This window comes from Camelus dromedarius, chromosome 2 (assembly GCF_036321535.1).
Source record: "Camelus dromedarius isolate mCamDro1 chromosome 2, mCamDro1.pat, whole genome shotgun sequence".
In the NCBI taxonomy this organism is placed as follows: Eukaryota; Metazoa; Chordata; class Mammalia; order Artiodactyla; family Camelidae; genus Camelus; species Camelus dromedarius.
The window spans coordinates 108,194,965-108,207,389 of record NC_087437.1 but is presented as its reverse complement, the minus strand read 5'-3'; the positions used below and the strand labels follow the sequence as shown (position 1 = coordinate 108,207,389).

Genomic DNA, 12,425 nt, shown 5'->3' with positions numbered 1-12,425 from the left:
TAAAATTCATATTTTGTGGCAAGACAAGAAAAATTTAAAAATATAAAAATTTTGTCTGCTCTTTGGCCTCCTCTCTCCCTTCACCGTGCATTGTGCATCTGCATTAAGCATTGACCAGACCAAACCTCCCCCATCAGCAGGATTACCTGCTCAACCATCAAGGAAAATATTCTCCCAGCATCAGCAAGACAACTCCTTAAAAGATAACATTCTTTCTTGATCTTGTAAGGAGTCACATGACCCACCAGGATGATGCTTAGATCTGAATTACGTAAAATGTCAATAACACATCGTTTGATGTAGAGCCCTCTGTCTCAAAAAACTTGTATAGCTCTGCCTTGATTTCTAATGAGCAGAACAGTGCTCAGCGCTTTCTGAGGTGCTCTTCCTGGATTATAATCTTCAAATTTGGCTTGAATAAAATTTTCCATTTCTTTCTTAGACTAACTGATTAAATTTTTGTCAGCAATTCCAAGGTGATAATGCAGGATGATAACTGATTATGCCAGCTTTGTATCTGATTGGAGGGAAGACTTTGTCTGCTTCTCCCTATGTACGCACACTGCCTGTGCTCACCTGTTTCTTAGCAGCCCTCTCTCCCTACCCTCCACCTTTCACCCAAGGAAAGAGATTAATCTGATTATTCAAATTCAGAGATTTTGATTGCACACAGTTATCAGTGGGTGTGCCGCTGGGCTGCAATCATTGGATATAGTTTCAAAGTGAGGCATCCAGGCTTCAGGATTTCTCATTGTCATTTCCTCCTTTTTTTTTTTTTTTTGGTACAGTGTTGCAGAATTGGTAAGCAAAGTTGGGGATTCCTCTTCAGTTCTGGTGGCTTTCTCTGACTCTCACGCTGTGTCTGGGTAGGTAAATGGACTCCTCTGTATCTTTCTCTCTCATGCCTGCTGATTTCAGTATTTGAAATGTAGCAGGCTTAAGGGGAGGATGGCATTGGGCTTCAATTTTTCTTTCAACCAGGGCAATTAGTTGTACTAAGATAGAGCAACTAACAAAGAGATACTTTTATTCCTGTCCTGTTTTGATCTTTAAATATCCAACTTAATAACCCTGTGGGAGAGAGTCTTGATTCCCACATAGGATAAGCTTTCCTAGCATCTTGTATTTGTCAAGGATCTCCAAAGAAACAGAACCAGTAGGAGATTTATTTTGAGGAACTAGCTGATGCAGTTACAAAGGCTGAGAAGTCCCGTGATCTCTTGTCTGCAAAGCTGAAGACCCAGACAACCTGGTAGTGTAATTAGATCTGAATCTGAAGGCCTGAGAACCAAGGGAGCCAACTGGTATAAATCCCAGTCTGAGAGCAGAAGATGAGCTTAGATGTCCCAGCTCAATCTGTTGGGCAAGAAGAAAAGAGGGGAAAATTCCTCCTCCTTCCACCTACGTTTCTCTTTTCTTCTCAAAGGATTAGATGATGTCCACTCACATTGGTGAGGGCAATCTTCTTTACTGATTTCACTCATTCATCTCTTAATTAATCTCTTTTGGAAATACCCTCACAGACACACTCAGAAATAATGTTTAACCTGGATACCCTGTGATCTGTCAAGTTGACGCATAAAATTAACCATCATACTTCCTGAATACAAAATGATTATAATATCATAGTCTATCCCTGACCTCTAAGATGTCTTAGGACATTTAATGACAAGTACTGTAATCAGTTATTTATAGACCCATCTATATTAACTCTTTGGATCTGAGGATAAAGATATGGATTCCATTTCTATATCTCAGGCAGCTGGTATAGTGCTTGCACACAGAAATTTTTTTTCAGTGAATAATAACATAATTCTAAGTGTGTCATTTTGGAAATATATTTTTCAGACATTTGGAGCTTTTAAGGAAACATTTAACTGAGCATATACTATATATACCCTAAAATGCATTATACTCATTCAATGATGAGGAAATTGAATCTCCAAGAGGTTAAGGAGTTTGTCCTAGTGTCCATGCTGAGGAGCTGGAAGAATTGAGATTCAGACAGAGGTATGTGCAAGTCCAGAGATAGCTCTTGGCCTGCCTCTCTGCCTCTGAGCAGTCTCAAGGGTACGGGGGAATTCTGCTTCTCACCCTTGGTCAGACACCATTATCTCGTATGACTCATCATCAGTTTTTCTGGCTCTGGGCAGCAATTTGGCTAGTCTTGGTGAGGAGATATTTTGATCTGGTGACTGTCATGAAGGCATAGTTAACTAAAAAAATAGCTTTATTAATAATAATTATCTTTCATCATGTTGCTTATTTACAAAAGATTTGGAGTAAGATGAGAGATGGAAGGGGGGAGGTGTCAGGAAATCAAGAAGTCCAGAGGAAGAAAGGCAGGAACATTTGTGAGAAGAAACTAAATCCCAATTATCTATTAAGAATATTTTAAATATATAAATTGTATTAAACATCTTATATGAAAAACATTATATTAAATATATACAGTATAATATAACGTGATAGCATATAATAATATATTGCATTCTATTATTATATTATATTATCATAATATAATTATTTATTATTATTAATATATTATATCATTGATATATTAAATATATTGTATACATTATTATATATACATTATATATGTATACACTGTATACATTATTAGTATATTTTAATAAAATAGAAATCTCTGTATCCTGAGGCTGGTCATTCTTGCACGGGAGAGGTCAAAGGCTGAACATCCATAGTGAATAGTCACTATGGAAAGCTGATTAGTATATTCAAGAAGGAAAATAAAAGCTAGGTATAACCTGTGCTTTCTGTTGTGCAGCCTCAATCACAACTGGACTTAGAAACTTAAGTATATTCCTCTTTAAAATTAAGACCAATAAATGGGATGTAGAGGATTGGTTTTTCTGCTACAAAAATATTGTTAATTTGACCAAGTTTTGTTGGTTTAACCTCTTTGAGGCATTCTAAAGAAGCAGAAAAGCCACGGAGTAGCAGAATGTTGTTATCATGTTTTTATTTTGTTAATGACTGAGATATGTCTGAAACTTTTGTTTCAAGTCTACAAACAGATTAAAGCCATTTATTAGATGACAAACAATAAAATAAAATGGGATAAAAAGAAAATAATAATTTAGGACCATGGAAAATAGAGTTAGAAGTACAAAGAACATATCAGGAAAATTTGTGTAAGGATAAATATGTCATAATTTCCTAGATAGTTACTGAAAGTAGGTCTGCAGATTTGGCTCTGAGATTTCTGGCCACCAAAGAAGAAATTTTATATTGTTCAGAAAGAATACTCACTTAGTTGTTGTCGGCATGACAGCCACATCCAAGCCTGACTGTTTGTGCAGAGACAAAGTTTTCTCATTGGATGCCCATGGCATGCAGTCTGCAGCCACCTGTACTCACATCCCCTCCCATCACCTGCCCCCAGGGCTTTATTCCCCTTCTCTACAAAAATTGCCCAGAACCAAATGTTCACTCCTCTAGGAACCATGGAGCACAGCATGAATGGTTCAAGGTCACCATGTCCTATTTGAGATCGTCTTCCACGGAGACTATCCAGTGATAACAGAATCAAGATTGTTCTTTGTCTTCATACTTTCTGTTTCTGCTCCTTTTTTTCCTGGAATTCTAGGTAATTATAAGCTCTAATCTGTTCCATTCTGCTGGAGTTACAATGTGATGAAGTCTTGCCTACTGATTTTGATCTTCAAATGCATGTCCTTGTGAATTGGTGGTATTTCTGTTACTTTGAGGGAATGTTCATATTTGAAACCTCTCTGGAGCTAGAAAACCTAGCTAAAGGAAATAACCTGGTCCTAGATATACTACATTTTCCTAGGGGAGCAGGAAGGGAGAAAAAAATATGTACCAAAGAAAGCCAAACTCTATTTTTCTGGACATGTGCTAGAGAAAGATATTCTTATTTATAGGTAGGTAGTTAGATTATAGAAATTCCAGGGTATCAGGAAGCTCCCCTAAATTCTTTCAATTCTAAAATATTTCTAGTATCTGAGGGTTCTTCTTTTCATTTAGTTGATAACTCATTGTTCTTTCAATAATTAATACCTTAGTGTGGATATGTTAAAAGTTCCTCTCTAAGCCAGAGAATTTGCTCAGACAATATCTTGTGTATAATGAGGAACAAATGTCAGATGTATGAATAATAGAAATTGCTTTAATTACTTCATTCACTCTTGTAAGCCCTTACTTATAAAGAGATTTGGAAATTTTGGACCATCCCTAAACATTTCTAGATGTTCTTATAAAAACCTATTTATTTTTCATTTTTGACTAGACTTAGACATCAATTGAAGAAATAAGTGGTAGAGTGTGTAACCTTAAGTGTGCTATATTATTGATCTTTAGTCAAAAATTACTTTTCTAAAAATAATTAATCTTTTTTTCAAAAAAGCAACAAAATTTAAAAATAATGTTATATTAATTTTACTTGATCTATAAATAACTTATTCTAGCTTTCTGGTCAGGTATGTCTAATAAATATAGTGAGTTACACATATTATGGCCTTTTTTATGAACTCAAAATAAGGATAGGCATCCATAATTATTTTTTGTGTTCTTTACTAACAAGCTATATTATATGAAAAATCTACCTAGTATGAAAGATGACTATTGACAGTTCATTAAAAAGAAAACTATTTCACCCAAAGATTTAATCACATGTGATTGCCTACATGATATAGAAAATTATGACATTATATGTCATAATATATATAAACACAGTCTCTAACAGTAAGTAATAAAGTCATCTGGCTTTTGTCAATAATGTTTGATAACCATTTAACGGAAATAAAACAAGGTTTCAGAAGTGCAAATGCTGTGCAATTTTGAGAGAAGTTTCTTCTTTTCCCTTAGTGGGCCCACAGCCAAGCCATTGAGAGACAAGCCCACAGGAGACAAATGAGCTCATGTAGCTTATATGCTCCAGGAGTTTTCCCAAAGTACAGTTTCCCAGTGCTTGGACAAGGTAATTTACCATATCTCCAAGTGTCCAACTCCCAAGGGCACATTCATTTTGCCTTCTCAGAATCAGATTGAGGTCTTGAGTTCCACGTTTATGATTATAAAGTATATTTTGTCTAGCAGAATGAGAAAAAGAGTTGTGTTTTCAGTAAACTCATCCATTACTTTGACTCAAAGACTATTAGATTGATACTATTTGATGAAAATAACCAACTTCAAGTGATGGAATAATGGTTATTCTAAATAATCTAAAATATGGTTATACCATCAGAGTTCTACCTGTGACAGAAAATAAGAATCAAATCATCTAGGCATTTCCAAGTAAAATGATAGTAAAAGAGAGAAATACAATTTTAGAGTTATCATACGATGAAATAATGAAAGGGAAATCTTTTTATTTAGGTTTGTTTTAATATCAACTGGACTGTCTTTTCAAAGTCTGTGAATCTCATTAGTGAAAGGATACAAGTAGACTGAAGGGCATTTATGGAACATTTAAAAAGATGGTATAAGCTTGAAAAACATACAGATAAAGAAGAATATTTAAGGGGGATGGGATAGCTCAGTGATTGAATGCAAGCTTAGCATGCATGAGGTCCTGGGTTCAATCCTTAGAACCACCATTAAAAAAAGAGAATATTTGGGGGGAAAAAGTTCATCAACAGCATCTGAAATATTAACCCCAATCAAAGAGAGAAATGAATAAAATTAGTTAAGTGATTTGGTTGTGAAGAAAGTGGAGAAAGGTTAACTAGATAAGAAAACAGTTACTGATAAATTACCTTTGAAAAGTATAATATACATATTTTAAATCATGTTCTCTCTCAGCTTCTTAAAACTGGAAATAATTTAGAATATGAGAAATTTTATAGCATATAGCATACACCACAACACTCTTTTTAGTAATGTAACTATTTTTTTCAAGTGCACAAATTGGAAAACAGCAGAATTTTGAATCTGAGATAAAAATACTTTCATATAATTTTGAGAAAAAGTTATTTCATAATTTGGTAAATTTAACTGAAAAATATTTACATTGAAACAAATTTCTATAATGATATGCTGAATATTGATTTGTTTTTTTTCCAAATCAAGCACAAGTATTGTTGACCGTTGAACAACACAGGTTTGAATTGTGTGGGTCCACTTACATGTAACTTTGTTTTCTATAAATATATTGAAAACTTTTTTTGAGATTTGCAACAATTTGGAAAAACTTGTACACTGCATAGTCTAGAAATATAAAAAAATTAACAAAAAGTTAGGTATGTCATGCATGCATAAAATATATGTAGGTACTAGTCTATTTTATCATTTACTACCATAACATATACAGAAATCTATTACAGAGCATTAAAGTTCTCCAACAAACACTTAAAGACCACTCACGAGGCCATTCATAGTCCAAAGAAATGTAAACAAATGTAAAGATACAGAGATACAGTGTTAACTCATAACTACATAAAATTAAGTGTAGTGCATACTGTACTATTATCATAACTCTGTAGCCATTCTTGTTGCTATTGCAGTGAGCTCAGGTGTTGTATCTGCGAGAAACACCATGTGATGGTAATCATCTCCGCATGTGCAGTTCATCTCTCAGGTAAATTGCATATCTCAATAAAAAGTGACCTCTTGCAGTGATCACATATTTTTTCCTCAGGTTTCTCGCAGTACCAGATACTAAATAACACCCTGGGACCCATATAAAGTGCCACTAGTCATGCTGGAAGTGCTCCCAAGAAGCAGAGAAAAGTCATGACATTACAAGGACAAGTGGATTGCTTGACATGTGCCTTAGATTGAGGTCTGCAGCTGTGGCTGCCCATCACTTCAAGATAAGTGAATCCAGCATCAGGATTATTGTGAAGAAGAAGAAGAAGAAGAAGAAGAAGAAGAAGAAGAAGAAGAAGAAGAAGAAGAAGAAGAAGAAGAAGAAGAAGAAGAAGAAGAAGAAGAAGAAGAAGAAGAAGAAGAAGAAGAAGAAGAAGAAGAAGAAGAAGAAGAAGAAGAAGAAGAAGAAGAAGAAGAAGAAGAAGAAGAAGAAGAAGAAGAAGAAGAAGAAGAAGAAGAAGAAGAAGGAGAAGAAGAAGAAGAAAGAAGAAGGAGAAGAAGGAGAAGAAGAAGAAGAAGAAGAAGAAGAAGAAGAAGAAGAAGAAGAAGAAGGAAAAAGAAAAGGAAATCCATGGAGCCATTGCTACAGATACTATAGCAGGTGTAAAAACATCTACTTTTGCAAAATAGTTTTTATCTTGTACTGAAAATACAGCTTTTATTTAAATGCAGGTTTGCTATGAAAAAGTCATACCTATAGAAAAAGGGAAGTCATTAAATCACAATTTATAAGGAAGGTGAAGGATCAAAAATTGGGGAATTAAGTGCCAGCAAAAGTGGTTTGATCACTGTAGAAAGCAATTTGGCTTAAAAAATGTCAAGATAACAGGAGAAGCAGCTTCTATTGACCGAGAGGCAGCAGCAGAGTTCCCAAATGCCATTAGGAAATCATTGAGGAGAAAGGATATCTGCCTAAATAGTTTTTTTTTTAAATGCAGATGAATGTGCCATATTCTGAAAAAAAGTGTTACAAATGACACTTGTTAGTAAGGGAGAGAAGTAGGCACTGGGATTTATGGGGTAGGCTAAACGCACTATTTTGTGGAGTTGGATGCAGTTGGATTTATGATCAGGACTGCCCTTATCTACAAAGCTGCTAAGCCCTAGCCTTGAAGGGGAAAAATAAACACCAGCTGCCAGTATTCTGGTTGTACAACAAGAAGCTTGGAATGCGAATCTCTTTTCTGGGTTGGTTCCATTGGTGCTTTGTCCCTGAAGTCAGGAGGCAACTTTCCAGTAAAAGATTGCCTATTAAAGATCTTTTGATATTGGACAATGCCCCTGGCCACCCAGAATCCCACGAAGAAGTGACATCTTCAACATTTAAGGTGTCAAACTGGTCTACCTGCTCCCAAACATGACATCTTTAATCCAGCCTCTAGATCAGGGGGTTGGTAAAGTGTTTTAAGGTGCATTACACATGGCCCTGTATGGAAAGCATTGTCAGTGCTATAGAATAGAACCCCAAAAGAACATCATTGACGTCTGTAAGGATTACACCATTGAAGATGCCATCATTGTTACAAGAAAAAAAAAAAAAAAGGTTTGAAAGCGATTAAGCCTGAAACAACAAATTCCTGCTGGAGAAAACTATGTCCAGATGTTGTGCATGACTTCACCGGATTTAGGACAGAGGCAATCAAAGAAATCATGAGAGACTGTGGATATGGCAAAAAAAAAAAATGAGGGGTGAAGTATTTCAAGATAAGTATCTTGGAGAAATTCAAGACTAATAGACACCACACCAGAGGAAATAAGAGAGGACAACTTGATGGAGATGAATGCTTCTGAACCAGTGTCAGACCATGAGGAAGAAGACATAGAAGAAGCAGTGTAGAAAACAAATTGATATCAGGCAATCAGACAGAGAATTCTGATTATTTAAGACTGTGTTTGACTTATTTTATGGCATGGACCTTTCTATGGTATGTGCACTGAAACTGGAAGAAGAATTGGTACCATGTAGCAACACTTTTAGAAAAATGAAAAAGCGAAAATTTCAGACAGAAATGTTGATGTATTTCTGTAAAGTTGCACCGGGTGTGTCTGCATCTCCTGCCTCCCCTACATCTGCTTCCCAACCCAGAGACAGCAAGATCAACCCCTTACTCTCCCTTCTCCTCCTCAGCCTACTCAGTATAAAGACAGAATGAAGGAGAGAGCATGGTTCAAGTGGTAGAGTGTGTGCTTAGCATACACAAGGTCCTGGGTTCAATCCCCAGTACCTCCTCTTAAAATAAATAAATAAGTAAACCTAATTACTTCTCCCCTCCAAAATAAAATAAATGAATAAATTTAAAAAAAATGAAAACCTTTAAAATGATTCACTTCCACTTAATGAATAGTAAATAATCACCATGCTGCACAATTTATAAACTTATCTGTTGTGTATGTGTCTGTGGGAAAATCCACCCATACAAAAAGAACCGTATGAGAAGTTCATATGCCATAATCATCTTTATTGCCTAAACATTCATTGTGTAGAACATTGTGCAAAAGTCTTTTATTGAGGTGGATAGTCTATCCTTACACAGGCATAAGGTGAGTGATAATCAATATAAAATTAATAATTAGTTTTCTTATTGTTTTATAATTTTGCTTTCAAAGTATTACATTACTGTACAGAATGCCTCTCTCTGTCATAATTAGAGAAACCTATCATCACAAGTAAATGGTTTTTTTTAAGAAGTAACAATGTTTCCAATATTTTATTATGACTATGACTATAATACTGAATGCTATAAACATTTATAATGATTCATTCATCAGTGTATATGCTAGGCTTCCATGAAGCAATCATGCTGATTACACTAGGATACCATAAAACAATCACACTGTTGCTTTTTCTTTATCAATGCACATTATACCTATAGATAAATATAAATTTCTTTTCCACATTTTTGACATCTAGTATTAGTAATCAGTATCACATCTACAGTGTTTTGTATCATACAAGACACTATTGATACAGCTACTGACAGATGTACATCTTGTAAACAGACAAGATACACTTATGGTATCAATAAATATAGTACTATAAATTATTTCCCCTTCCTTATGATTTTCTTAATAAGATTTTCTTTCCTCTAGCTTACCTTATTGTACAAATACAGTACCTAATATATTTAATATATATTAAACAACTATTTATGTTATTGGTAAGATCAACAGTAGGCTATTATTACTTAAGTTCTGGGGAAAGTCAAAATTATATGCCAATTTTTTTTTACTGTGCAGAAGGTCAGTGCTCTTAACCCCCACATTGTTCAAGGGTCAACTGTCTAGTCTTAGAAAAGTATATTTGCACTGTGTTTGTCAATAGGTTCCACTGAACCTTGCCAGTATGGAGTTCTGTTACATTTCATTCTAGTTTAAGACATCGGCGACCACACACTCCATGTCATCAAGAAGACAGTATGGTAGCCCCATCATGTGAGGTTTTGTTTTCCATAGTCTGTTACCCACTGTCAACCATGGTCCAAAAATATTAAATGAAAAATTCCAGAAATAACCAATTCATAAGTTTTAAATTGCGCTGAGTGGTCATCTAGGCTGTCAGATCCACTGTCAAGGCATCTCAGTGCTTGTGTTCAAGAAACCCTTATTTTACTTCATAATTGCCCCAAAGTGCAAGAGTAGGGATGTTGGCAGTTGAGAAATGTCAAAGAGAAGCCGTGAAACACTTCCTTTAAGTGGAAGTGTGAACATTTTCAACCTAATAGGAAAAGAAAAGGAAAAACAACACATGCTAAGATTGCTAAGACCTGTGGTAAGAATGAATCTTCTTGCTATGCAATTGTAAAGAAGAAAAATAAGTTGTGCAAGTTTTGCTGTCGAAATTCAAACTGCAAAAGTTATGGCCACAGTGTGTGATAAGTACTTAGTTAAGATAGAAAAGGCATTAAATTTATAAGATATTTTAAGAGAGCAAGAGAGACCACGTTCACATAACTTATGTCATTACTGTATATTGTTGTACTTGTTCTGTTTCTTTATCAGTTATTATTGTTAATCCCTTACTGTGCCTAACTTACATACAGGAAAAGACATAGTACCTATAGGTTTTGGTACTATCTGTGGTTTCAGGCATCCACTGGGGGTCTTGGAAGGTATCCCTGTGGATAAAAGAGGAACTAACATGTTAAAATATTTTCTCAAAGCATTGATGTAATTGTATTAGCTGTTATTTACTTACATTTTCAGCCTTTTGCACATTTGATTTTGTTCCAGAAAATTTATCTCAGTATAAAACATGCCAAGTTATTATGCGAATGGCAATTGACAAGAAGCTTGCGTCCTGTTGATCATGGCACAGTCTCATATAAACTCCATTCCTAAGCCATGGTCCTAGTTCAGGTCTTTAGTCTCTCTTGCCCTGTCCGTTCCAGTAACTCAGCTCTTTTCCATCCAGTCATCCTCCTTCCACTGGTTGCCATATAGATTTTTCCAAATGTACAGAGGGAGGACTTGTTTTATGGTTTCTTCACTTCATTTTGCTTTGCAGATATTAAATTTTTTAAAAATTGAAGGTTTGTGACAACCCTGTATTGAGCAAGTCTACTGGTGCCATTTTTCCAACACCACTATTTTTTTTTATCAAAGTATAGTTGATTTACAATGTTACATTAGTTTCTGGTGTACAGCATAGTGATTCAATTATACATATATTCTTTTTCTTTATAGGTTATTGCAAGATATTGAATATAGTTCCCTGTGTTACATGGTAGGACCTTGTTGTTTATCTATTTTGTATATTGTAATTTGTATCTTTTAATCCCAAACTCCTAATTTATCCCTCCCCGCTTTCCTCTTTGGTAACCATGAGTTTGTTTTCTATGTCTGTGAGTCTGTTTCTGTTTAATAAATAAGTTCACCTGTGTCATTTTTTTCAGATTCCATGTATAAATAATATTATGTATTTGTCTTTCTTTGACTTACCACTATTTTTTAATTAAGGTATGTACATTGTTCTTTTAGACATAATGCCATTGCATACTTAACAGATCACAGTATAGCATAAATGTAACTTCTGTGTGCACTGAGTAACCAAAAAAATCAGGTGACTCACTTTATTCCGATGTTTGCTTTATTGCAGTAGTCTCAAACCACACCTGTAATATCTCCCAGGTCTGCCTGTGCAATCATGTCACTTGTCTTCAAAAAGTTTTCAAGTGATTGCTTACAACCAAACGATAACGGAAAACCCTAGATTGGCTTACAGGGCTCTTCAGGCCATGGGCCCTGCCTAGGTGTGCAGCTTCACCTGCATCTACTCTCTTGGTCCCCTCGCAGGGTCGGCATCCTCCCAAGATACCACGTCATGGCACTTCCTTGGCTGGGGCTGCTCTTTCTCCTTGCCGCTCTCCCTTCAAATTCAAATGTTAACTTCCCCAATTTATCGAGAAATACCATTAAGTTTTCTTTTTTTTTTTCTGACACCTTATATGCAACTCCATTAGAACACTAGTTACTATTGTTTTGAACTTCTTGCTAATCCAGCATTTTCACCTAGAGGTCCTTTACCGACTCCTTGCTGAAAGAATGAGTGAGAAACAAACAGCGGCTTAGCAAACATTAAGGACCTGGGATGTCTTACTGCTGTCTCCACCAGGCTGCTGGAACTTTGTGATCACACACCTGACATAACTGATGTCCTCACATGACCAGAAAGTCCATGGCCAGACCATTGTCCTACGATGGAAAGTCTTCCGAGAAACAGGCTCTCTAGAGATGGTGCACTCCAGTTTGGAAACATTTTAAAACATAATTAAACCACCTCTTTTATTATATACGTGAGAGAAATCAAGCCCGAAAAGTGAGGAAATTTTGCTAGAATAACTGTTGAAATGGGA

General features: G+C 35.4%; 1 protein-coding gene across 2 annotated transcripts; it reads left to right on the top strand.

Moving 5' to 3' along the window:
• Positions 1 to 782: 782 nt before the first annotated feature.
• Positions 783 to 10,600, top strand: LOC135323358 (uncharacterized). 2 transcript variants are annotated; one of them, XM_064496663.1, is made up of 2 exons: positions 783 to 866; positions 6,623 to 10,600. In XM_064496663.1, exon 2 carries the CDS (start codon positions 6,750 to 6,752, stop codon positions 7,218 to 7,220), a length of 471 nt encoding a protein of 156 aa, XP_064352733.1. In that variant the 5' UTR covers positions 783 to 866; positions 6,623 to 6,749; the 3' UTR covers positions 7,221 to 10,600. The 2 variants fall into 2 exon arrangements, with proteins under 2 accessions (XP_064352733.1, XP_064352732.1); XM_064496662.1 differs by lacking the exon at positions 783 to 866 and adding an exon at positions 3,269 to 3,610.
• The last annotated feature ends 1,825 nt before the right edge of the window (positions 10,601 to 12,425 follow it).